The 27452-nt window shown below is 40.2% G+C and overlaps 1 protein-coding gene across 5 annotated transcripts in view; it reads left to right on the forward strand.

The window, feature by feature from the left end:
• Positions 1 to 235: 235 nt before the first annotated feature.
• Positions 236 to 27452, forward strand: part of ARHGAP12 (Rho GTPase activating protein 12) — an 81424-nt gene continuing 54207 nt past the window's right edge. For 4 of the 5 annotated variants that reach the window (XM_086614392.1, XM_086614394.1, XM_086614393.1 and 1 more), the window contains exon 1: positions 6303 to 7037. In XM_086614392.1, the coding sequence (XP_086470518.1) occupies positions 6369 to 7037 (669 nt within the window). In that variant the 5' untranslated portion in view covers positions 6303 to 6368. Of the gene's footprint in view, positions 274 to 6283; positions 7038 to 27452 lie in introns of those variants that run through there. The other variant, XM_086614391.1, reaches the window with a different exon arrangement.

Genomic DNA, 27452 nt, shown 5'->3' on the forward strand with positions numbered 1-27452 from the left:
AGGACCGGAGCCGACCGGATCGGACCGGCGCAGAGGGAACGGGCGCGCGCCGCGCCCGCCCCCCACTCCTCGTACCTCCGCCTGCCCCGCCCCGCGCGGCCCGCCCCCGGCACGTGACGGGGGAAGCGGTGACGCCGCCGTGCCCCGGAGCTGACACGCCGGGCGGGTGCGCGCAGGGGCAGCGGCTGGCGGGGAAGGGGCGCGGTGAGCGAGAGCGGACCACCGCCACCGGAGCGCGGCTCGGGTCCGGGTTCGGCCGCGCCGCTGAGGCAGGTGAGGGGCCGCGCCTTGTCGGCCCAGCGCGGGGGAAGGAGGTGGCGGAGGGCGGGGAGGAGAGCGGCGCCGCCGCCGGGACAATCGACCAGGGCAGAGTGGCCCTGGGGCGGGCGGAGGGCACGTCCGTGCCCGGGCCGGGGCCGGGACCGGTTCACGGCGGCCCCGACGCCCCCCGCCTTCTCTTCCGCGAGGCGCCGCCGCGGAGCGCCTCCCGTGCCCGGCGGCCGGCGGGGGGTCTGGGCGGCGCGGCGCCGCCCCGCGGTGCCCCCCTTGGCGGCGGCTTCGTTCCCCGGGCGCCGCCGGGAGCGCCGAGTTGGCGGCGGCGGCGCCGGGAGGCAGCCCCGCACCTGGGCACTGCCGGCGGCCCCGCGGTGCCGGGGGCGGCGCGGAGGCCGGGCAGGGCCACCCGACCTGCCTTGTGCAACCGGCGCTCACCTACTGGGGCCGCGGCCGGCGGGGAACAAAGGGAGGAGGTGGGCAGCGGTGCCCTGGCGGCCTTTCCCGGGCGCCCCCCTAATCCGGGGAGGGGGGTTTGAGGCCCTGGTATTAACTTGAGCGCGGCAACTTCGGGTGGTTTGGCTGGAGTGAGTCGGTGCGGGTTTGCTGCGCTATTTATAGCCGGTCGTTGGAGTCAACAACTCAACAAAAGCCCGCAACGAGGAGCAAGTGGGTTGGTGATGAGCTGGAAGCTCGTCAAGGTGCGGGGTGCTGCAGCGCGGCTTGAAAAGTTGTCCTGACAGTTGTTTAGAATGCATCGCTCATTCAGTGCTCTGAGTCACAGGCAATTATTAAACGGTTACTTATTAGGCCTTTAATTTTTAAGGAAGTGTGAGCTCTATCTGGGAGCTCGTTCACTTGGGAGTAGTACTTGGTTTCTAACCTGTGTTAGTAACCTCTGAGGAAACAGTAAAGGATTAAGCTTGTTTTCATAAAGCTTTAAAGTTGTCTGTGTCTTGTCCGTGTTGTTTGCATTTGCATCTTTGCATCTATTTTTATACACCTTTTGCATGCTCTAGGTGCACACTTTGCAGACGGTGGTTTTTACAGCCACTGGTGAGAGCTGGTCGTCTGCGTGAAAATAACCGGCTGAAGAGTTAGTTGTGCTGGATAAAAAGTGATGCCCCTTGGGAAGAAAGGTCTGAATAGAGTTGAATTCTGACAAGGTCGTCGTGGGACCAGTCTCCCAAGCAGTGGTCATGCCGTACAGCTTGAACCCCTAAGAAAACCACCCAGGGAGAAGCAGAATCATAGAATCTAGTGAGCTGTAGCCAGGGTATCTCATCTGGCCTGAACTGATAAGAATTTATCCTAATTTAGCTTCAGTAATTGAGTTTATTTCTGTATCAGCTCTGTGGAAGGGTTCATTTCAGTAGTACATGAAGTTTGGTGCTGAAAATGGAAAAAGATTACACAAGTCAACTGCTGTTTTGTAGGACACTGTGAACAAGGTCACAGGAAGAATTTTAAGGCGATTGGTTAATATCCTCAGTGGCATTTTTTAATAACTTATCATCTGTTTGTATTATAAAGTAAGTAATGATTCCATAGCCACGGTGAGCAAGTTTTTTTTCCAGGAGGAAAATAAAAGAAATGGCACAAAGTCATTTTAGTATATCTCAAGTCTTAATTACATGGCTCTAGAAGACCAGTAGAAAATACTCTGTGCCTGGTAGTTTTGAAAGAGAGGTATGGAGCGTCCATTGTGTACTTCCTGATATTTTTTGGTCTTTAGTTCTAAGATAATGCTAAGGGTAGGGGTGATCAAACCCAGTGTGATATACGGTCATCTTATACACGCATCGTAGACGGTTATAATGCCTATAGACGCGTGTCTCTGTGTGTCACGACCGTGTTTCTTTCAAGACCGTTTGCAGGTGCTGCGAGATCAGACTAGTGAGCATCGTTCTGTGGTTAAGCCCGAGTGCTGCAAGGAGGTGACCGGCTTGCTGTGGGGTTTCAGTTGCCCTGGGAGAGGCGTCCCCGGGCACGCCCGGCGCTCCCCGACCCGGCCTGGCAGAGGCCGTCGCTGCAGTTACTCGGGCCCGGTTTGTGCGGGCGGACACGGGATGTAGCTAGAGGCGCACGTTTGCATGCAACCCCCCGATGCCGCCTTTGCATCCCCCCGCGGGGAGAGGCTGCGGGGGGCCCCGGCCCCGGGGAGGAGCGGGCCGGGCCGGGGCAGGGGCGCGGCGGCGCCCGCGGGCGGGGAAAGGGAGGAGCTGACCTCTGTAAACACTGGGGGTTGCCAGCCTCGCTCAGCCCTCGCTGAGTAAGAGGTGGGAGCGGTTCCCGTCGGAAATGGGAGCCCGAAGAGGTCCGCACGTGGGTCTGGAGCCGTCGGTTCGCTGGGCGCTTCCCTCGGGCGCGGGGCCGCCGGGGCCCCGCACCCCGGTGCTGTGCGGCCAGGGCTGTGCGTGCAACCACCGATGTCCCCGCTCCTTGGGGCAGCACGGGTGCGCTGTGAGAGGGTGGAATGTCTTTCCACGTGGGGACGCGGCCCACCTTCAGTTGGTTCCCCTGTGCCATTCGAGTTTTACTTTAGCAGAAAAAGAGTGTGGCCCGAGTCCCTTTTTTGGTATTCATTAATAAATTTTCTTAGGTCTTTGCTGTCAGTGGAGCCATTCATTGTTATTAATCTCTTAATCAGGTATTGAGGCTTCATTTAAGATATTAAAGCTTACAGATCTCGTCTGTGGAAGTAAATAATTTTTCACGCTTATCATCCGCTAATTAGGGTTCTTCAACCTTTTTTACAAAGTGGGTGCCATCCAGTGGTACAGGTAATTATAAAAAAAAAAAAAAAAACACACAAAAAAATACAGTGAGATTACAAGGTCTGACATGTTGTGTCACTTCAGTTGTGGACTGGTAGCACGGTGAAGTCGGTATTCCAAATGTCAGTGTTGTGCATTCAGACTGAATTATTCTGAGCCCCTTACAGTAGAGGTTTGGCCAAGGCTTCCGTGGCTCTTTAACCCGAGTTCTGTGAGACAGAAACGTGGACTCTTGAAAGGACATTACAGTTAGCTATCCCCTGGGCTGCACACAGGGTACAGTCAGTCTGCCTTCTGTGGTACGACAGCTGCACTGAAAAAAACCAATCAAACAAAATAAAACTTCATGCGTTTGGATCTATGAAATCAAGGCCATGGTAGTTCTTTGCAGACCTAGAGGATTAATGTTGATACTTGTTAAACTTACCTATGGTACAGGTGGGAAATCTTTCTCAGTATCTCTTGCTTCTCTCTGTTGAGGTGGAGAATTAGAGGCTTGCTTGATTCTGATGATGTGATCTGTTTATAAAACTGTTTCAGTATTCTGGCCAAACACAGAACACAGCCTGTCTCTTTTTGATCATATGTTCAACATTACCAAACACTTGCTATTGACTTGATAATTTTGCAGCTTGGATGAAAGAACAAAAAATTGTTCTGCTTATTTTTGTTGTTTCTTTTTTTTTTTTTTCCTTTTTCTGGAAAGGAATGAGGCTGCAAAACTGACTTCCAATGTGAATAGAGCTATTTTTGTAGCTACTGTATTTTATTTAACTTGTATTTCTCAAAATCTTGTTATTTTTTTAAGCATAAAGTGCAACTTACTGAACCTGTCTGTCTTGAAAAATGTTAAGCATGCATTCTCAATAAATAGCTACAGGGAATTGGCAAAAGAGAAATGAAAACCCCAGGCTTTTAAACACTTGGTAGCCCTGTGGGAAACCATAGGCTTATGTTCTGGTTTTGGTTTCTTTATGGGAGAAGGAAGAACAGTGTGAATGAGTCCTCGTCCTACATTTCAGCTTCCAAGGTAGCAGACCTTAGAGGTAGACTGTAACTTGAAAACACTTCCATTTTTCTAGTATATGACCTTGGAGCTGTGAAAGGGGTTGGTGGCAGCTTTGAAGAAGTATTGGGGAAGAGTCAGGTTTAGTAACAAGAGAAAAATAACGTTTGTATGGCAGAGCTTCCAAAACTAGGAAGAGAGTGGGAATGACTGCAATTTGTTCATGTTTACCTTCTGCTACAGTTGCTGAACAATTGCAGAGCTGCACTTTAAAATACCTATTTATGTAGAACAGCAGGTAAGCAAGTTGTTTTGTACAGGGGCTGTAAATAGGCCATAATGCTGTGATTGTCAATATACTGTTTAATGGTAGAGAGAGTAAACACCAGAATCCTAGCTTGCTTTTCTACTGCTTCGTGTTCCTCCTGTCAGCCTTGTTGAATGTGGTACCAGCATTCCTTCTGCCAAGTCCTTAATAAAATTGTAAGTCTGACGTTGTGATTCCATTTGGAGCCTTGTAAATGGTGGTAGCTTTCAAGTTACTTCTAGGAAGTGCTTCCTGGAAATGAAAGAAGATGGACTGTGGGAGAGAGAAAGACAGTTTAAAGATGGATGCTTCTGTCTTGGCATCATACTTGAGCTTTTTAGCTTCTTTTTCTGCTGAGTTATGTGGGAATTTTTTTTTTCCTTTTCTTCCAAGGCTCAGACCAAATAGCAGAAATGGTGAAAGAAAAATCGAAGAACTGTTAGGGGTTTCTGCTTCAGCTCTTCCCATAAGTCCTTTTATAGTTGTTGTTTCTGTCCTTAGTCCTGTTTAGGGGTAGCCGAGTTCACTCTGTGTGTCTGCGCCTGCATGGAATTGCATTAGTTCCACTCTGTGGCAGAGTAAGCGCTACGAATCTCTTCACAAAGTCTGAACTTGCAGAGCTGCAAGTTTCTATGTAATTTTTCTCATTCATGAAACATGCATTTTTAGAAGAGATTTGTTAATCTTTCTAAGATTAAATGTGGCAGCATTTCACTTGAATTCTCCTATGTTCTATTTGAATGCTAGAGATCTTCCCCTTTACTTCCATGCTTTGGTCTTCAAGATTAAGAAATCGTATCTTTCATGTTAACTTACTATGTTGTTTTCAGTGTTAGTTGGCAAGACTGATACTTACTAACTCGTGAATTGTGACATTGGTGCTACCTGATCAAATATAACTTGTAGTTCATGGTGTGGATACAATGGTGGTTGTCTGGATTATAAGATGCTAAAGTCCTTTTCAAAATATTGATGTGTTTGTTACCCTGTAATTTATTATCCATTTTGGGTTTTGGTTTGTAATCCTGTTTCATTATTGTTGGGGTTTTTGTTTGTGTTTTCTGTTTTAGCCCTTAAACTTTTGGTTAGATCAGGTTTTCTGTAAGGTAAATACCACAAAAAACTCTCTTAAGAGTAAAGAGTAAAGTAAATACGCAGGATTTAAACCACTGAAACCAAAGTATCTTGGAAATGTAAAATACTTCTATTTAATACTACCATGGTTATAGGATGAAATTCGGTGTTGCAGTTATACTTGTAATTTAAAGAAAAACATAAAAAATTGATTATACCACATATTTTATAGATAACTGCTCGGTGCAGAGGCAATATGATCTGCAGCTTCAGCATGGGTTGTGTGGCTCCCTAGTCATCTTCTTCAGTTAGGAGAAGGTTAGCAGGCTCTGTAGAGTGTGCAGTGCGCGTGGGTCGAGGATTGCCAGCCCATGCTGAACCCGATGACCGGAGTGTAGCATTGGAGGAAGATTTAAGGGATTTTGTAAGGAATTTTGAGCACTCTGAAGGAACTATTGAAGTGAAAGAGGAATCAAAATAAGCAAATAATAATCTTCTGAATTGTTTCCATGAACTAAATAAGCCTGTGTGTAAGCAAGAGATTGACTTGGACTATTCCTCCCACCAAGCCCCTTGGTGATCAACGTTATTTAGTAATAGAAACAACAGGCTTAATGAGCAACTTGGTAGCAGGAGACTTGTATGAATAGGAGAGTGACTAGGTTGTTTTACTGACTTTGCGTTTTATCACTGAGAAAGTTATCTGAACATCTTGCATTTTTGGATCAATTTATTAGTCTGAAGTTGGCATAAATTGAATAGGTTTACTTCTGAATTTTTTTTCCTCTGAAGTGCTCTTAGACAATTACTTTATTATATATATGTGTTTTTTTTTTTTTCTTACAGCTCTGATTATTAACAGGAATATAACACTTGTGAACAGAATGTGGCTTACCTTTTGCCTGAAAAGGTGAAATCTTTTCAAATAGAAATGGCTGATAAAGGTGGGAAGATACTTCCAGGACAATTGTACATTGAAGTGGAGTATGACTATGAGTATGAGGCCAAGGACAAGAAAATTGTGATTAAGCAAGGGGAGAAATACATCTTAGTGAAAAAGACTAATGATGATTGGTGGCAAGTCAAAAGAGATGAAAATTCCAAACCCTTTTATGTGCCAGCACAGTACGTGAAGGAAATACCACGAAAAGCACTGATGCCACCTGTTAAGCAAGCAAGCGTGCTACCAAATAATGCTTTGAAGTTGACACATGGATTACAGAGATCAACTGAAAATGTGAATAAGTCACCAGAGCTTTCTAGTTTTGGAAAATCTTCTCCAGTTCAAATGTCTTGCTTAGTTCGAGATGCCAATCAAAACCTGGGACCAAACAATAGCCCTGGTCAAACTCTTGGTTTGAGTCTGGACCTTACCCAAAACAATGGAAAACTTAACAATGAGTTGCAATCTCCCAAGGTTTCAAATCAGTATAGAACCATCTCCATGGGTCATTTCCCATGTCCAGAGTTCTTGGAAATAGAGAAGACCAGCTTTTTGCATGAACAATCTTGTGATTCAGCAGGAGAAGGTTCAGAAAAAATTCACCAAGATTCGGAGTCCGGAGATGAACTCAGTAGTAGCTCCACAGAACAAGTGCAGGTAAGCGAAGAAATGGTCCCTGTCAATTTGTGTTGTTTGTATTTTTTTTTTCCTTATGTTTCCTTATTGCTGTAATTGCTTGGTATTGTTTTGAGTTTTAATAAATTCAGACTGTTTAAGTAAAAATGTATTGTCTCAGTGTGAACTGGTTATTGAAGTCTAACCAGTTGATCTGTATAGCTCTGTTCCTTGCAGAAATACTTGCTTTGGGGATTAATTCCATTTACACTATCCTGTGATTGAATATCACAGAAGTGCTTTTGTTCTTTATTGTTTTGAGATGACACTGAATTTGGTTTATATTTTCTTCTAGAGGAAGGGAGCCTACTGCGATAAATTCTCACTTCTTGGCTTGCTGAAATAATAGTTACTGACAGCTTTTCTTGAACGTGTGTGTAGATAGTGTGAGGACTGTAAATTGATGTATTAGTGGGTTTAATAGTTTAAAAATGGTACACTTCATATTTATATGGAGCTTAATTTACGGCTTGATTATTTTATTTGTAGAATCTTGTTGTAATGAGTCAGCCTTGCCAATTCTGCTTCTCACAACTTTACTCTGGATTAAAACTCAAAACATGTGAGTTTGTTAATTAGTATGGAAGAATCTCAGGAATGATATGCTCCCACTTCAGGCTTGAACTGAGCATTGATGGTCATTTTTTCCTTAGCAAAGTGGTTTCTCGCACTTTTAAATTTTTTTAACAGGCCTCCCCCACCAAAAGATTGCCACTCCATGACTTAGATAATCAGGTCACTTCTGGTACGGGTAGCCAAGTTAAATTAGTTTATTGTAATTCCAGGTTTGTTCTTGAACCAAGGATATATGTGTATATACACATATTTATGTATGTGTGTATATAGGTAATTCCTTCATCTCACCTCCCGTCTTTCTGTAGGGAAATGTTTAATTATTTTAAAATTCTAAGGTTAAAAACTCCCTACTCTTGAACTTTCTTACTCCGTAATGTGGAACTGTTGCTGCTTGGGTATAAACTGATCATTACAGAAAATCCTACCTGCCAGCATGTATTCAGAATACCAAAGGAACTCACTTGAGTGTTGTATTCAAACAAAAGTTGATGCAAACTTTAGAGAGAAAAATCTTATCGTGGAGAGCTGTGAATAAGACAGCTGTGAATAGACTTTCCTAATAAGACACAATTAAAACAAAGCTGTCTAGTTACTGAGTGAGTGTGGGAAGATCTTAAAGATACAAAATCGATTGGGTGACTTATGTAGTCTGTACTGTAGGAGCTCATATATAAATATATATATGCTTATTGAAATATTCTGAATCAGTAGTTTCTCAATATCCTACTCTACTCTTGGCCTCATTCTTGAAATTCAGTTTCTCTGGTTATGGGACTTCATGTCTCAAATATTTATATCTTTTACGACAATTTGCCCCCCCAATAATAAAAATAAATAGGATTACTGAATTTAATTTCTTTTTTAGTAATTTCTCACTTAGGCAGTGTGAAGACTGATCAGTTTTCTAGCACTTTCTTTACAGCAGGATCCTAGCTCACAGTGGTTGATATGAGCCACTTAGAACTTGGAAGGATAAAATAGTTATTAGATACGTATTTTAGAAGCATATCTAGATATATAGTAGCGCCTCTACTGCCGTAGTAATCGTTTGCCAAACAAATCATGAAAATACTAAGGAATGTTTAGAAAGTATATCCTACTTTAAATAGTTTACCACACTAAAGTTTATATTGTATTTAAGACAGTTCCTTCTACTGCATTGACTATAGTTTGATGCATCTTCTTCCCTAAAGTAGCTGAAATTAATGTTACATGGGTGTCTTTTGTCAAACAATAAAAAATATATGGCCTGCTGCTCAGTTTCCGCTGGACTTTGTGACTGTTGATGCAGTGACACACAGTCTTTTCACCTTTCTTCCCCCCTCCCACTCACACAAATATAATTGACTCAACTCTGCAAACTATTTGTAAGTTTGAATTTGAGTGGGGCAGCTGTGCACGTATTTGTAGACTTCACGGGGTTATGGAAGATCTGAAAATGGGAGTTTTCACAGTGCTTAGAAGTTACAGATCCTAAAAATGCTGCATTTCTGCTGTGTAAAAAGCATGGCAGATTCTGACTGATGCTAGTGAAGAACTTGTTGTTGTCACGGTCTTGGGCAACAAGAGTACGGATGCTGACTCTGCCTGGCAGTTGTCTTATTTTAGAACTGTGAAGTAACTTAATCTCATCCTGCACAATCACAGGCTCTTTAAATACAATGAAAATATTTGACATTTAGTAGCCATAGGGATTAAAGCAGTAGGTAGCACTGATGTCACCATTAGCTCAGTCCAGATATTCAGAGTGCCAGCCTTCTCACTGGAACAGCCCTGCTTTTTTTTTTTTTGAATTCTCTCAATAATGAGCATTGTTTAGTAGAAATCAGCTGTGCAGAAATTAATGGCTCAGAAAGCTGTTTTTATTGCTCTTAGTCTGTAGTGAGAACATCAAGTTCCCGACTTCCACGCACAAACAGGATTTCACTTCACAAGACTGACTGTGGTTCTCCCTCCCCTGCCTGTTGTGGAGTTCAGTCTATTGCAGTCTGCATTATAATAAACTCTAAGCTGCGAGTGTTTTCTTCTAAATTTGTAAGATTAGAAGCGAGAATTGCTTTTATGATAGATAATACCTTTGTGTAGGTGACTTTTTGGGGAGATTGAGGTGATAGTATTCAGCCCTAGCCCAACCTTCAGTGTCCCGAATACAAATGTATGAGATGCAGAGGAATGCTTCTGTTATGAGATTCTTCTAAGAGGTGGTTATGTTATCCTCTGAAGATTATTGTCCTTCTTTTGAGCCATGAAGTGCTGGTTCTGCAGCTGTACAGTCTCCAGCTCATAGGCTTGCTGGCTGTGGAAATACTGGAAGATCCAGAGTCTCCAAAGTACTGCATAAAGGAAGGATTTTTTAGCAACTGAAATATTATATGAAGTGGAGGATAGAGAGGTGTCAGTGTGAGCAGAAGAATTTGCTAAGGAAGACATAGGCAAATGATCTAGTTGAAAGAAAGATCAGGACTGGGTAATTAATATCCTTGACATTTTATGCAAAGAAATTCCAACTACTGGGTGCAAGTCTACTGCATAAGGCATTGTAAGAATCAGTTTATGGACTTGAACTGTAGATTGGCTTGAGGTAATTAGAGGAAGTAGGGCTTGAGAGGAAACAAGCTCCGATTTAAACAGATTTAAATCTCTGGTGGAGACAGTAACTGCAGGTAGAATTGTAATTGAATGAAATGGTTCAGGAGTGCACGACTGGGCATAAAGATCACTGACACAGTGGTGGTGCTTGAAGCCATGAGAACCAATGAAAATCTATAAAATTTTAGGAAGATGGTGTCAGCTGTGGTGTCCTGATCCCATAGGAAGGGCAGAAAATACTCCTCAAAGAGGCCAGGGATGGGGGGAAAAAGGAAAATTTTTAAATAAGAGAATTCTGTAGCAGAAGACAGACAATACTTGAAAGAAGCAGATGGGAGATGCCGGCACAATGCAGCAGAGCCTAGAGTAATTGTTCAAAAAAAAAAAAAAAAAAAAAAAAAATTTGCATGTTTAGGCATGCCTAAACAGGAAAGAAAAAAGTTGAAGCAAAAGTGAAAGACATGAAAAGGAGCTTTGGGCAGTGTTTGCAAGTAAAATCTACTAACAAGTTTTGAGGGAGAAGGCATGCAGACAAGGAGAGAGTTGGGTGAGTTCAGAGATCATGACAAGAATGGTTAGGTGTTATCTTTGAGGGTGGTACTTTGGAATAAAATTGTTACAGAAATTAAAATTGCTTCCAGCAATGCTAAAACGTAACCTGTGTGAAATAACTTTGTTTCTGATGAGTGTTACCTCCTCTTCCGTCATAGGAGACATAGAATATATTTAAGAGTAAAATACATGCACTGTCTTAATGCTACTGTTTGTGCTTATTAAAAGTTACTTTTAGTAGCAGAATGGTTTTAATCATTATAAATATAGACAGTGACCTATTTGCAAAGATTGTTCTGTCTTTCATCCTCTTTAGTAATTGGCTATTGCATAAACTGAAGCACTAAAGGGGATTATCACTAGGGTGGCTGTTTTGCTTTGATTAATTCTGAGTAGTAAAGATCTTGCAAAAAGATCTTTCTGTCTTACCTCTGCCATTTCTGTGGGATTGTTGTAACTTTTAATTGAGAGTATTTTTTTGTGTGTGTGTTTCTGTAGGAGATGCGAGAGCGCGTTTTCTGGAGATCTTGGCATTCTTGACTTCGTCACTTAGTTGAAAGACTGGTGGCAAATCATTAGTGTTAGACTGCCTTGTTGGTCAAACATTAAACCTCTTAAATAAATGGCTATTACTGTTTTGTGGGGCCCAGAATTAATTTGCTTCTATTATAAGAAATTTCATGCTCTTTTTGATTTCATTCATTTGCCGAAGGAGGAAATAAATTGACAGTATGAAGGAAACACACTGCATACAAGAGCGTTTTCTTAGTGAAACCGAGCATGTTTGCAGATTCGTGGTGGCACGTATAATGTAATATTTTGAATTACGTTTTAGGTACCATCCTTTTAATCTTTTAACTCCTTAAAATCAGCGTTTGTTATCTAATGATGATAAATGCTGAAATATGCTCATTATAATGAGGTGAAGAATAACTTTCAATGACAGGGAACTAAAAGCTTTATAATTTCATGAATTTTGTAAAACATAAAAACATTTTTTTGTGTGTAATTCCAGTAACTGCTGCTAGAACTTTGTAACCAGCTTGAAATGTTTCCTAAGTTTTATCAGTAACTCTGAATGTTGTTTGTCCAGAACCCTTAAGGAATACTTTTCCTGTTTTTTTTTTTTTTTTTTTCCCCTACCCAGTGACACATGTCTGGATAGTTTCACTTTAGAGTGGTGCTGTTCCTGATCAGCTCTGTCTCAGTATTTTTAATATGTAACAACTGTGTAAGTCAGCTAGCAGATACTTGTCCTTCTTGGTCCGAATGAGTAATTCTGGATTTAGGTGCCCTAGAATGAGAAGGTGCTTGTCCCACTAACACTGTCTGCAGCCCATATGCTCCTCTGAACTTCCCTGCTACAAATCAAATTGACCTTCCTTTTTGTTTAAAAAAAAAACACAACACAATTGAGGAGAAATCATAACCTGGGACTCAAGTTGCTTTTTAGTTGACTGGCTTCTTCTAATATTGGTGTCTGACCACTTGGCTGAGTAAGCTACAGATCTGCTTGGTACATGCAGTTTTGTGTTGTCCTTTCAGAATTGACAGAGAGATCTAGAGCACTGTTAAAATTCTGCAAGTGCCAACACAGTCTTTTGAATTTCCACCTCCGTTTATCTTCGTTTCGTGCAGAAAATGATAAAGTGGAACTTCTAAGGCATCAACTTGTATTCATAAACTTGTGCTTTTTGATCCTTGTAGAGCTACTTACTAGCTCAAATAAAGCTCAAGCTGAAGTGCTTAAGTAATAAGTCATAATATGGAATTAGGTTTTCTGTTTTTCATCTAGAAAAGTGTAATTTCTAGTGTGCAAATATGAGTTTTGGTGCCTGCTGTCTCACTTGCTTTTTCTTTTGAAGTAGTGCAAAAAACCACCCTGGCAGGGTGACAGCTGAATCACTACAGATGGAGGAGTAAATGCTTGAACAGAAAAGCAGCCCTAGGAAAGGGAATGGGTGTTTTGTCTGACTGCTGTCTGAACTGAAAGCAGCTGGAGATACCAGGGACCTGCTTATTCTTGGTTGGCAGTGGAACCTCCAGACGTAGAACAAACTCAAATTGCGTTGTGATAAAGAAAAACCTGTTTGGGAATATTTCATCATATCTTGCTCTTGCACATAACTCTGAATATAAACAATTGCATTTGGTTTGTCTTTACCTAGTTACTATGCAGGCAGTTAATTTAATATTGCAGTGCTTGCCTGTGGAATAAATGTGCTGTTATTTTGTGGAATTCTAAAGAAGGTATCATTTGTTTCACAGCAGTGTGACAAAGTGGTAGGGAACATATGACTTGGTAGAATAAAATGCAGAACACTTTTTTCTATTTTTTAGGCAGCTCTCTGGAATAGTAGACATTTGTGCTTAAAAAAAGGAAAGTAAAATCTATGCATATCTAGTACCCAAACAGCTGATATTTCTCTGACGTGCCTTGCCAGATACGTTTGATTTAAAAACCATAGAGAGAAATGGATTTTGCCCTTATGTGGAGATTGTTCTAATGCTAAAGGACAATATTTTTGGGCAAAGCAATCTTTCAGGACAGTAAGAATTGATTTTTTTCAAGGACTTTTGTGATGGTAATTGGGCAACATAGTGTTAGATTTAATTTATCAGTTTTGAATTTACTCTATATTAATATGGCTTCTGAGTTCTTGAGAAAAGTAATAACTTTTTAGTAGATTGTTTTATGCAAGTACTAGGTTAATGAAGAGCAGCAATCGAACAAGCATAGAGAATGTCAGTAGTAGGAAATGGAGAAAAACAAAAATGCGGAACTCTGATTCCAAAGTATTTATGTATTTTAAATAGCATGCAGTTGTCAGCCTCTCTCATCTTGGAAAGGAGATAATAGTGCTGAAAAGAGCATAGAAGAGGTGAAAAGCATGAGTAGAGATGTGGTATAGTTCCTATGTGAAGGCTTTGCAAAAACCTTACAAGCTAGTGGGTGCGCGTGTAGTACTGCATACAGAGAACCCCTGATTTTGAAGTTGGTGTTGTAATTACTGATGCTGAAATGGCTGAGAGATTGTTGAGAAGTAGAGCAACCTTAACTTTGGTATTTTTTTCTCTCTTTCAACAGTTTTTATCTGCTTGTCCTGCCTTTTCTTTTGTGAACTGTTTTTGACAGAGACTTAGAGCTTGTGTACAATGATGCTTGGAACACTGGCATAGGTGTCTGAAGTCTATATGTCAATTAATTCTAGTTCTCTGTCTGATAAAACAGTTTTGTAAATGAAAGCTGTAAGTTGAGGAGCTGTCTGAAGGGACTGAGCTTATTGCTTGCATTGGGTTTTGACATTACATTATCTGGCTTCAACTTCTGTTCATAATCAGAACGTACTGGCTCCTATCTTAAATATGAAATTACATATTACGTTTTGAATTGAATTAACATAGTTTTAATTGTTCCATTTTTAAATGGTGTGTCTGGGGCTTCTGGATGATCTAATCATAGAATGGTTAGAGTTGGAAGGGACCTCAAAGATCATCTAGTTCCAACGCCCCCGCCGTGGGCAGGGAAACCCTCCACTACACCAGGTTGCCCAAAGCTTCATCCAACCTGGCCTTGAGCGCTTCCAGGGATGGGGCATCTACACCTTCTCTGGGCAACCTGTTCCACTGCCTCACCACCCTCTGAGTGAAAAATTTCTTCCTTATATCTAATCGAAATCTCCCCTCTTTCAGTTTGAATCCTTTGCCCCTTGTCCTATCACTACACGCCCTTGTAAAAAGTCCCTCTCCAGCTTTCCTGTAGGCCCCCTTTAGGTACTGGAAAGCTGCTATAAGATCACCCCGGAGCCTTCTCTTCTCCAGGCTGAACAGCCCCAACTCTCTCGGCCTATCTTCATAGCAGAGGTGTTCCATCCCTTGGATCATCTTTGTGGCCCTCCTCTGGACCTGCTCCAGCAGCTCCATGTCCTTCTTGTGCTGGGGACTCCAGAGCTGAACACAGTATTCCAGGTGGGGTCTCACAAGAGCAGAGTAGAGGGGCAGAATCACCTCCCTTGACCTGCTGGCCACACATCTTCATATCATCCAGTTAAATTAACTGGATGTTTTCTGGTGGTATCTAGTGTATGTTGTTGCCATTGTTCTCTTGCTTTTATGGATTATCATTCAGTTGAATCACTTGCTGCTCTAGTCACCACCTGGCTGTACAAATATTTATTAGCAGTACAGCACTGAGATGGAGTGGTGCTGGCTGAAGTGGTGTTGTGATCAAGTATGTCAATAGCCCATACATAGTCCTTTATTTCGACTTGAATGGTCATAAATAGTCTAGTGCGAAGTCTGCAAATCTGGTGGATTGGAGGATACACTTACTTTTTAGTGTCATTGATGTGACAGGACTTGTGCAGCAAACGTGCTAATGTAAATAAATATTCTAATAAAATATTATGTCTGATAAAACCAAAAATACTGTTAACAAGCTTTCTGGACTCTCAACTGGTTGTTCAATGTATCTAATAGTGGTGTATATGTATTTCTTTTCTAGGCAACTTGATAGATTGCCAGGATATTGTTTAGAAATGATTCATACTACAACAGAAGCTTTATACCATCTTGCACATAGCCATTGTTTTTTTTCTCTAACTATTTAGAAGAAGCTTTATCCTGTGGTAAAGTGTTGTAACACTAAATATGAAGTTCCTGAGTGACTTTGATATGACTGCTCTTCCTGTTGAAATTGAATAAAGGTGCTTTTTTCCCCCCGCTGATGATCTATCAGCATACTTGACACTGTCCATGTTAATTCGTGGTTATCTGCATCCAATTCAAAGAGCTAATAGAAGGCTGTCATGCGTAACTGCATTGTGCTTTAGGCACAGCGGACTATGTATGGGTATATATAGTCTCTCTGTGTAATTATATGTAAAAACTATAAAAAAATCAGAGGCCGCTGCTCTGTTTCTTGATAGCACTTTGATCTTTATTTGTATCTCATATAGTGCAACTGCCAACTTCTAACTCCCTCCCAAAAACTTTGTGAGATGTACGCATCAGTACTGTCTATCTTTTTTTTTTTTTTTAAATCAGCCAAATAAGTCCACTTGTCCTGGCTGTGACTTTGTCTTTATCCTGCCTCCCAGGCGCTGCACTCTAACTTTTATTGGCATCTTCATACTACCCCAAGGCCCTGTACTTGTCGTACCATAACCTGTGTTACTCCTTAGTGCTCACGCCCACAAGATATGCTGGAGGACTTCATCGCTTCCTCCTGGGCATGCTTTTCGCAGCCAGGCTCTGTGGCTGCCTTGCTCTAGGCAGAGAGCTGGAGCCTGAGCTCTCGGAGAAGAGGAGCTGTGGCCGTGCCAGTGGCCCAGCTGTCAGGCAGCATCGTCCTTCCAACCCTTGGCTCATCGCTCGCTTGCTGAGCTCAGCCACTCGCGCCTGTGCCTGTGGCGGATCCAAATCGGTCGTCCACCGCAGCCTTCGCAGTAACAAACTACAGCCTTCAGCTTTACTTGCTTTCCTTCCTCTTGCCTTTGCCAGCTTGAAAGGTTGTGCTCTTCATGTGACTGCCTGAGAAGAGGGACATTTAGGGTGAGGGAAGTAAAACTTCAGAGATATTTTTTGTTATTCTTCCATGCTCTCCTCACAAGGAGAGACCTGTCTCATTTCTTTCTCTTCGCAAGTTTGAGAGCAGGATGTGGGTTGTAATGCATGAAGGTGTAAATTTTCCTTTAGGTTTGTTTACTTTTCAGTTAACTGTATGTGTAGAAACTGTATTGCATCTCTTTTTGCTTTTTCCTAGTTCATAAGTTGCTATTGTAACTATCAGTTGAGAAAATATTGGATACGTGCTTGTGCTTGATTTCCCCCCCCACCCCCCCTTGTATGGAAAACCAGAAAAAAACAAATCCCAAGTGCTTTGCTAAAATCTATCTGTAAATGCTTCTATTCTTTTCTTGCTTTGTAAAGCTCTAAAGCCTCAGCAGATTTTGTCCAAAGTTACAGTGTGATGGTACTCCATACAGCATTTCTGAGGGCTGTAAGACAGTGCTTTCCAGCTGCTGCATGTCTTTGGCATGCTGCTTGTTAAAACAAACAAAGAGAACATTATGGAGTAAGAAGATGACGCTGATGATTTCTTTCTTTGCAACTGATTTCTGAGGAAAGTTTTGGACTGCAGCTTGAAGGGCTGTATTTAAATACTGGATCCATAGGTGGTCTCAGGAATTCCATATGCTTATCCTGCTCTCTCTCGCTTCATCTTCTCGCAGTGCCTCCTTACTGTCTGTCCAGAAACTGCTGCTTTGCTTCACTGCATATTATATTAAACTGTGATTTGAGTGCTGAGGACCAGGCTTCTGTGTTGTCCTTGGTATGGTTGAATCTGGACTTGAGTGCAGCCTCGGAATTGTAAATAAAATTCCACAGATACTGAATCTTTTTATGTCTTCTTAACTGTCATTGGGGAAAAAAAAAGCTGGTTCAATATCTAATTTTATTGAAGTAAAGTGGTAGTTGCAAACTTACTTTATTTTCACATCTGTTTTAATGTTGAAACACAGAATTAAGTGACAAAAGTATACTTATTTAGTCTGGATACTGAATTGCAGAAATAGGTGTCCTTAAAAATGAAAGAAATTCTTGCTAGTGTAAGGAAAATAAAGAGGAAGAAAAAGTGCAGAAATGCATGGGTGAGTGTTTCATGCCTTCTGCCCTGAAACTGGGTGCCAACAAACTGTCTGCAAGTAGGGAGGAACAGACTAAGAAATACAGTCGAGGGACAAATATGTGTGTTTTTAGTTGTTGTAGGGGGAAAAAAGGATGCAACCTGGTTCAGATTCCTATGAGAATTTTATTGCTTTGCTTAGTTCTGTTGTAAGCAGTATGCGTAGCCTGTTGCTGAGTATTTCTGACATTTCGAGATAGTCTTTAACAGTACAATTGTGTACTTGCCTTAAGCATTTGAAAAAACCCACCAAAAAACCAAACAAACCTCAGAAGTGGTCTTCTGCATGGTGGGTTGGATGCAGTTTTAAAAATGTTTGTCCTATTGTTTGGTACAGTTTTGCAAAATGGAATCACGATGTTAAAATTAGAGTGAATGTAGCCTCTGTGGCTCAGTTAAAAGTTGAGAAATAAAAAATATCTTGTAAGTAATTATGTCATGGTGCTTCTAAGCTTTTTGTGTGGTCTTAAACAGCTACTAAAGGGAATATTCCCACTTTGCTCAAATTTTGAAGTAACTCTCATGTAAAATGTGCCAACTACTAATGCTACTTGTTCATCCTATTCTGTCTTTTAAGGCAGAATTTTAAACTGAAGTCTTGACTTAAACCGTTGTGTCTATGTCATGCCTGGCATGAGACTTGGCTTTCTACTTTATCCTTCATTACCAGGAAAAAATGTTATGTATGATGTAATAGTAGATTTTCTTTGTCTTAAGTCATTAAAATACATGAGTTTGAGGGGATTCATGCAGCCCTAACAAAACATCGAAGTTCTGATTGTGTGCTGGAGTGCGTATATTGTGGAGGCAGCATCTTCTGAATTTAGGAGGACTTGTGACATTTCATCTTAGTTCTTCATATCTCTCTCCCCAATATAAATGAGGGCTGCTAACAGGTGTGGGATTTTTATGGTTTATTTGGAAACTTTAACATGCAAACTGAACAGCTGAGTAGTATGTATGTATACTGGAGGTGACAATACATAAACAGCCAGCTTCTGGTCCTATTAAGAGCCTGTTTCTAATGGGTCTTTAATTTTAAAATAGTTTTTCAGTGGAGCTGTGAACTTAATTTCCATAAATGCCAAAATAGGAAGTATTTTTCCTAGTCAATGGGGTTTTAAGCACAAAACACATCTAAAGTATTGGAAAAACAAGAAATATATTCATTTTAATGCCAAACATTTTTTCCACTCTTTTGCTTTTTGCATTAAGTTTTGTTTCCTTTAGGCAGACTGGTGAATGTCCCATTCCAAGGTACTGGGAGACAGTAAGGATGTCAAGGATCCTAAAATACCAAAGACTCATTTGAAAATTAAATTGCGATCCCTGCTCTAAGTTGTTGTATAGTGACTTTGTCTTGCTAGACCTTCTACAAGGTCTTGCTGTCTATCATGGAAGCCACTAATTATATTCAGCGTTACACTCTAAGCATGTGAGAGAATACTGGATCAGAATGCACATTTAGTAAAGGATGATCCAGTACAGGGACTGGTGGTTTTTAAAGATGGGGAAGTGTAATCTATTCACTGTTTGTTGAAACCTGCCAGGTAAAAATGAGTTTTGGTGTTAAAATAGAGATCATCTATTTTAATAATGAGCTAAATGATTAAGTGGGAGCTTAATATCTAATTTTAATTTAACCATTTAAAAGATTACCTGTTAGTTTAAATTATATTTATGTATGTGAAAAATGATGAATATTGTGTGGAAATGACTTTCGTATCATCTGTAAGCTTCAATGATGCTTAAGGTTCATGTGGAGAAAGCTTGTTTCCATAGGCTTCTATCAAAAACATATCAAACAGTTTCAAATCCTTTTCAAGTTGGAGGATCTCTTCATGTTAGTTTATTATGCTAAACATCTTAATAAAGGCATGCTTTATGATAAGAGTGACATTTTTAATTGATATTTGTAACTTCTTGCTGCTGCTAGATCCCTTTTGTTATGGTATGTCAGTATAGCCAAAAGCTCGGTGCTGCCTTGCTGAAAGGTGGCAGAAAACTTCAGTTTCTGCTCAATAGGGATGATTCTATGTGCTAAAATATAAAGCATGCACATGTTCTTAGCAGAGTTTAGCAGTTTGACATATTCCTGTAGCTCTTGTCCTGCATTTCTCTGAGACGAATGATGGCTTCAAGGCTTATAGTACCTTGAGGCTTCCTTGTAGGTGTTATGATTGCTGTACTGTTGCCACGCCAGGTTATTTGCCCATCCTCTAATCTCCCATTTCGATAACATAAAGGCACAGCTATTAATACTTTCAATAAATATTATTTAGAAGGTATAGCTATTCACCCTATATACTCGGTTGCCTCTCTTGTGAAGACAAAAGCATTTGGAATAATATTAGCCTAAAGTGTATTCAGGTATTTAAAGTTTCCCAATAAGCTTTGTATTTTTAATACAGCAGTTGTAGTAGATGTGACTGAACAGCAGAGTCTTAAGTTCAGCAAAATAATCTCTATTTGTTGACAGCAGTGTTGCACAAAGCTCTCTGGGCAGCTGGCTGATCAGCTTTCAACACTTAGTCTTGTGGGACCCGAAACCTGGAGTTCCTACAGTGCCTGAGGTTGCCAGCAATTCACCTTTTTAGAGAAGCTCAGTGGAAATGTCTCTAGAAAATGACATAGAAATCAGTGGCAAAGTATTCTTTTGAAAACTTGTATACAGTAATTTAAAAAAACATTGAAAAAATTGTTTTTCTGCCTGCTTTGCTCATGGCAAATTACCGTTTTTCCAGACATAGTAACTTGTTTGTGATACTTTGCTTTAGTTAAATTGAACAAATACAACAAATATCTAAAGGTGCATCATTTGCCGATGACCACAGTAGAAAATACCATGCCCTTTATCATAGCATGTATTTTTTCTCAGTCTCCCAGAAAGTTCAGCTTCCATTCAACCTGTGTTTTCTGCAGCTGAACAGCTGCTTTCTGTCAGCTTTCAAGAGCAGCTTTATGTGCCGAGCTTTGCTATATGCTTTAGCCTAGATGTTTTTAATCCATACATGTCCTTAAAAGCATATTTTTCTTTTTCCTAATAGCTTGGCAGATAGCGTTGCAATACTTTTATTATACTTGTAGTTTCAATGAGAATGTTCTCTAAAGGCTGGTGGCTCCAGCTGATCTGCCGGATGCTGAGCATGGAATTATAATTCAGCAGCCTGGGGGAGGGCTGCGTTGGCCGCAGCGAGTGGCAGGGCACTGCTTACTGCATGTTGCTTAATCAGCATGAAACTATTAGCAAATTCTTGCCGTCTCAGCCATAACGTACTGCTAATAGGTTTGCTTTATTGCATAGGATAGTCAAAAAAGCCTGGAATGTTTTAGTAATTTTAAGTAGCATAACATTCCTCTTAGTGGTGTTTGACAGCGTTTTCTAAACTCCCTCACATTGTATAACAAGAATACCATAAATGCGTTGCTGTTTACTAAGTGCTGGTAACTTAATTGTGTCTCTTCCTAATGAAGGTTTTCTTATCTGAAAGCTTTTGACGTTAAGTTTAATTTCTAATGTATTATATAAAATAGATTCCTGCCAACTAACGTGTGTGTATAATTAGTCCACTGTAACTTACTCTCTTAATTTTGACAAAAGTTTTGTATTTGTCAGATGACTTTAAGTCTTACTTCAGTCAAAAAAAACGCCAACTTTTGTGAGAGTGTGTGTTTTGTGTGTGTGTTTGTTTTTTTTTTAATTACTTCCCACCCCCAGTATTTTAGGACGTTTGTAACTTGGAGTACGCAATGCACAAGGGGTTAGTGTGGTCTCTGTCACTCAGACCATCAGCAGCAAGTTTCAGAGAGGGCTAGTGCCAGTTAGCTGGATCTGACCTTTCCCTCTCTGCCTTTTGCTTTAGAGGCAGTATTTTTATTTTTATGGCAATTTTTAGTATCTTCATTTTACTGATAAATTGGAATGGATCTCTGATATCTAGGGATCGGGACGATTTTCATTTTTAGTTGTCAGCAGTGAAAAATGGTGTCGCGTGGCAGAAAGCCAATTCAATTATGTCAGCTTATTTTACTACTAATAATTTGTGAATTTGTCTTATAATCATGGGAGAAGGGGGAAGGGATGCTGTGTTTCCCCGCTCCCTACCTTGGTACGGGGCAGACTGCAGGGGCGATCTGCGTGGTGGGCAGGGATGTGGCGAAGAACACAGCTTCCTATTTTTATTGCAGGGTCTGGTTCACTTACAGCTGTGTTCACTCATTTCTCTCCTACATCTGAGAGTCTCGTCTCACTCCTGGAGCCAGACTTCAGGAGTGGTTTTTACAGTCTTAATCCAGCAGTGCTGCTTACAGTCAGAATGGCTCTAGTTTGAATGCAGCACCATACATCTGGATTGATCTGACTGTGACAGCAGGCCTTTGGAGATGGAGCCTTTACTTGAAATATCAACATATTTGATTCCCCCCCCCCCCCCCTTATTTCTGGCAGACTCTTACCTCTTTGTTTCGGCTCTTCGTAAGAGGTCTTTCATCCTCTGAAAACTTGGTTTGAGAAGGACTTGCAAACAAGCAGGGGGATTTCTGTTAAACATTTAATTACAATTAGTTGTTGATACTTGTCTGAAGGAATAAAATCAGCAGAGAAAGCTGGAATAAGGTGTGTGTTTTTTTTTTTTTTTACAATTTTTACTTTTGTGTCCTGTTACTTAGAGGGTTGACTTCTATAGCAGACACAGCATTTTATGTTGAACACATAGTCCCAAGCTTCTAAGCAACAAATTCCAATGTAGGATGTGAAATGTGAGGTAGTAGGCTATTTTTTTTTCCTTTGATGACTTAAAGAACACAAAGATATCAGAGTCAGGGATAATTGTAATGACTCCATAGTCTGATTTATACCTGAAGTTGTAGAAAAAGTTACAGTGAAACAGAGGAAATATTTCTGTTGACCGTGTTAATTATCAATCTAATCTATAAATGTTTTTACCTCAATATACCCCCAGCGAAATGGATGCTTAAAGAAAATAGTATCCTGAGCTATGTTATGGGGAGCCTGACTGACACGCTGTGCTATTTAACCTTCCTTCATTTCAGATTCGTACCACTGTACAGTTAGAAGTACTGAAATGGAGGTGCTTCCTATTAAGTTCATCTGAGGAGTCAGAAAATAAATATGTATTTTAACTTGATTACTGAAAAGATGCTAATTCTGAAAGCACCTAACTTATTTAAAATCAGGTAGCTTTTCTATGGAGTGTGTAACCTTGATTCTCATGGTGCTTGGCCACTAATCCACATGACTGCCTATTCAACAGTAGTCATATTACCCTGGCGACGGAGATACTTTCAGTGTTTTGTTTCTTTTTTTTTTTTTTTCCGCTGACATAATTTTTAGTTGAGTGTTGATTTATTTTTATTTTTAAATTTATTTTTAACTTGAATTGCTCAGTAGTTCATGTAGGACCGTTAGAACCTGTTCTGGCACCTCTTTTGTAATGCATGCCAACTAACATCATAAAATAATTTTCTGTGTGAAACCTATAGCTTATGTTTAAGGAAGATTGCTGGAGGAGGAGAGATACTTGGATATAATTTTGGCTTTTGACTGGATGGTTGTGCTGAACTTCTGGGGATAAGCTTAGTCTGTTGTTGAGGAACCTATTTGTTATTATTCTTTGAATATTCTGGCATAAACTCTTTTTTTTAATTAAAAAGTAAATTTCTAGACTATGTGACACTGCCTTAGTCCTTTCACCAATTCTTTTATTTAACATATGGTGGACATACTGTAGGCTGTATGCATTAATGCTGTTTTGTAGTTCTTAATTATTGTAGCATACAATCCACAGGGTTTTTTTTAATCCTAATGACCATATTGATATTATATCTGAACTGCAAAAAATAACAGCTAACTGCTTCTGAACAGATAAATATTGAAGTTTAGATTTCACTGCAGTTAGTCAGAAGCTTAAAAAAACCAAGCAAAAGCCCCAAAGCTCAGTTCACTAAGTTCGCAGGACCTCTCTTTTGTGTTATGAAATGCAACTTGTTTCATCACTTGCTTGTTTGCAACTTCTCAGGGAAGACAAGTGACTTGAAGTTTCCTGTCAGTGCTGCAGCTGTGAAAGTGAACCAGGGGAAACGGCCCCAGGGCTCAGTAAAACTGCCCTTCATTAAGCCTGTGGGGTTTGCCATCTAACTCGTAACATTTTGGGTTTTGTTTTTTTTTTTTTTTCAAATTGTACCTGGGAATTGACTTACCAGCTCCATTTCTGAGGGCTATGAACTGATAATTCGTAGTCAAGGAAGAATAATTGAAGCAGAGGTGTTTCAGGTTGTCTGGCGTATTTCAGGATATTGCTTCGGGTGACTTGAATTCTGTGGTGGAAAACTTTTTAGTATAGAGATGATTTCACTGCCTTTGTGATCATCTCTGAACACAGAAGTGGGTTTGTCCATTGTTGAACTTACCTGCTCTACAAAAATCTAAGTATTAATCCCATAAAGTATAACATTGTGTATATTTTCCTGTCTGGTTTGTTTTGCTGCTATTTTATTAATTTTTTGGGTTAACTACTTCAGTGAACAGGACAGGAGCCGCTATGGGGTTGATGTGACTGAGTGAATCGGGGCATGTCCTTATTTTTATGAAATCTGAGAGGCTTGATTCTCCAAAACTCATCTCTCGGAGTTGTGGGAATGTCTGAAATTGGAAGCATGACTAGATCCGTTGGAAGCGTCTGTCTTCATCCGTGTCAGTTTTGCTGCAGGTTGAAGAAAGTTGTCCTCAGCTTTTTTTTGAAAATAAATAAAATAAATCTCTCCCCTTTCCTTACTGGTGTGTTTCTGACTGTTTTATGACTCTCCTGGGTTGTAACTTATATTAAGTATTGATATACCCTGAAGGTTTGCAGAGGAGAGGAAATATAGTGTTTATTCTTGCTTAAATTAAGATATTCCCACCATACCTGACCCAGGTTTTTCTGCTAAAAATTCATATTAGTAATATGTTTTTTTTTAATTTTGCAAGAAGTGAGTATAAGCACTCTGAACAATGTACTGCTCCTATTTTTCTTGAAGAAAAATAGAATAAAAATTAACAGACACAGCAATCTGGCATAGCTAAGACTATGTTTTAGTCCTTTATCTCACTACACTTTCCATTCCATCTCATTTACTGACAGCTGTGATAAAGGTATCCTTTTTCTTTAATTCCATAAGGTAATATATTAGATGCAGAGTGATAGGCATTTTTTTTTGTGCTTGTCCACGGAGGCTGGTGAAGGACCTTCAGCATTGCCTGAATCAGTGAATGCCTCACTCGTAAGTGGGCAACTCACACCCTGATCTGTGCAACAGCTGAGTTCTCTGGATACGGGTGTTTTGCAGTGACCTTGGTTTACCAGATGCCCAAGGTGGTCATTATGAATAAAGTTTGTCATCAAGTTTTATCTCATAGGTGCATCAGCCATGAGTATAATACCCTTTTCCTATGGTTGGAAGGACTTGGGTGGCTGTGAAGAAAATGTTTTATTTTATATTGTATATATAAAGTATTGCATGTATTATATATTATGTTAAAATAGTTTTTCTCAAAATACTAACAGAACCACTCTCTTCAGAGATCAGATTTTTTCACTCCAAGTGGAGGGCTTAAGTTAGGAAGCAAAATTTGTATTTCTGTCTTCACTCTTATAATACTCTGAGGTGACAGGATAAGCTATCCTTATTCAGCTTAAAAAAATCTCTGTTATTCTCTCTGAACTACTTGGGGTGGTACTTTATTCCTTTGATGTCATGAGGCCTCTTTTACTTCAAATATGTTCTTTAATGGTCTGATGACTATGGTACCATATTGCTCGTTCTTATAGGCTGTTGATTTTTCTTATGAAAAATCAAGGCCTTAAGCCCAGCATTTCAGTTGTGCATACTTGTACAATAAAACAGCTTCTTACTGTTCATTTTTAATGGCTTGCTCCATTTGTTTCTGACTTCAGATGTGAATGTGCTGCCTTTCAGGATGAGGGTTAAAAATGCGTGAAACTAGGCAAAACCTTGTGAAACTAATAAAAATGGGGAAGAACCTCAACACAGTTCTTTCTCACTGCATAGGGACAGAAGCAAGACTACCAAAAGTGCTATCAAAAGTTGTTGACTGACCTGCACTTAAACCTTCAAGGAAAGTCCCCTATTTTCCTGATCAGGCTATTGCAATGTTTCATTCCTTGTACCTTGTGTCTCTCGGTACTTAAGTAACTTTTTTTAAAATTAGCTATTTTTTTTACCTCATCTCTGGCAGAAATAGACAACCTTTTACTTATTATTGTTTCTGTAACTGATTCCATTTGAAGATAATTTCTTCTCCCAGCCACCTTTGGGGTTTAATGATGCAACTGAACCTCTCCCTAAGATCTAACAGATTCTGAAAGAGAAGGTCCTCCTCTCCTGTCTCCTAAGTCAGTCAGACACTTCGAAGGCATCTCTGACGTTTCAGTGACCTGCAAACACCTAAAAGGTCTAAATATGATTTTTTTGTTTGTTTAAAAGTATTGGTGGTGTTAATTTACTGCCATTCTAGTTTCCTCCATCAACTTGCTACAGGGTCACATCAACAGCAGGAGGGTGAAGGGCAAGGGAGATGGGGTTGCTCCTCTTGGTAGAAGATGACCAGTAGACCAGCTTACCTCTAGCTTAAAACCGTTTCAATAGTTTTTTATTTTCTGAAATAAAAAAATTTGTGTTAATTTGGTGACATGAACTGAATTAGCAAAAGCATTTGCTGAACTTCTGGTACAAGCAGAAGTGTCTGTGTGGCTTCTGCCTTCCTGCACAAAGGAAATTTTTTGCTTGTGTACGTGGGGATTTAAGGTAACTAATTCATTTAAAACAGCAAGTTTTCTCTCTGCTTCCCTTTCTGCTAAGATAAGCAAACCAGTTTTTCCAGAAGGGAAAAGAGCAAAAAAGAGTGTGTTTTTTTTTTTTTTAAATAGTAGATATTCTGATGTGTTAAAAAGGATAGCTGTCAAAAAACTTGCCTGAAATTAGAAATATGGAAACAATCAGGACTTTGTATTTACAGACTTAAGAGCGGTTGTATCCAGAGATTCATGTTTCCCTAACCTAGATTTGTTTTAAGTTAGAATATGAATAAATTACTTGATGAACAGCTTTTGACATAATTTTTCTAGACTTTGGGTGTATATAATTTGATTTTTAGTTTCTGGAGGTATAGGGCTAACATGACAGTATGTAAAATGTGGTTCTTCAGATCTTGTTTTGAAATTGTACAGCCAATCAGGATCCCTAGAACATACTTTGGAGATGTTTTTCTCAGTTTATAAATTGGCCAATTCTGAAACTTGTTTCTCAGGTTTTTAATATAATGTTTATGGAAGTTAATGGAAATAGTTACACTAGCTGTTTTCTGAAGGGATTGCCTGTTTATTCCCAAGTGGGACATTCTAATCCAGGAAACTGCCCACTGGAGATTTGGGGCACATGAGTAGTGAAGTACCTTGGCATTAGTAGTTGCAAGTAAGAAACTCAGGGAGGCTGTGAGAAGCAGATATTTAGGGTAGCAGCTGCCTAGTAAACTGTGTGAAGTACAGTACTTTCCTGGCTGTTCAGGAAAGGACAGAGCCTACTGGTTGCATGACAGAATATGTTCTTGTTAATGTATTAGTAAGGCAAGCCAACAGAAATTGTTCCATACTATACCATGATTATGTCCTAGGCCAGTTAACTGTGTTATTCACTGGGGTTTGCTGCCTTAATTTATTCCTGTAACGTATTTCCAGTACACCAGTAAGTGTACTGATATGTTAGCATGGCTCGTATGAACACTGGTGATATTCTGCAGCTGCATGTTATTAAAAACTTCTAAATGTTGCTGTTCATAATCTTAAGAAGATATTTTGAAATTATTCTAATGTCTAACAGAAACACTAGCATAACAAATGTTTGCAGAATTTGCTGCCACAAGCAACTTCAGTGAAGCAGTTTCACACACGTGAAATCTGCTTTTACAGCAGAGT

Source organism: Tauraco erythrolophus, chromosome 7 (genome assembly GCF_009769465.1).
Source record: "Tauraco erythrolophus isolate bTauEry1 chromosome 7, bTauEry1.pri, whole genome shotgun sequence".
Lineage (NCBI taxonomy): Eukaryota > Metazoa > Chordata > Aves > Musophagiformes > Musophagidae > Tauraco > Tauraco erythrolophus.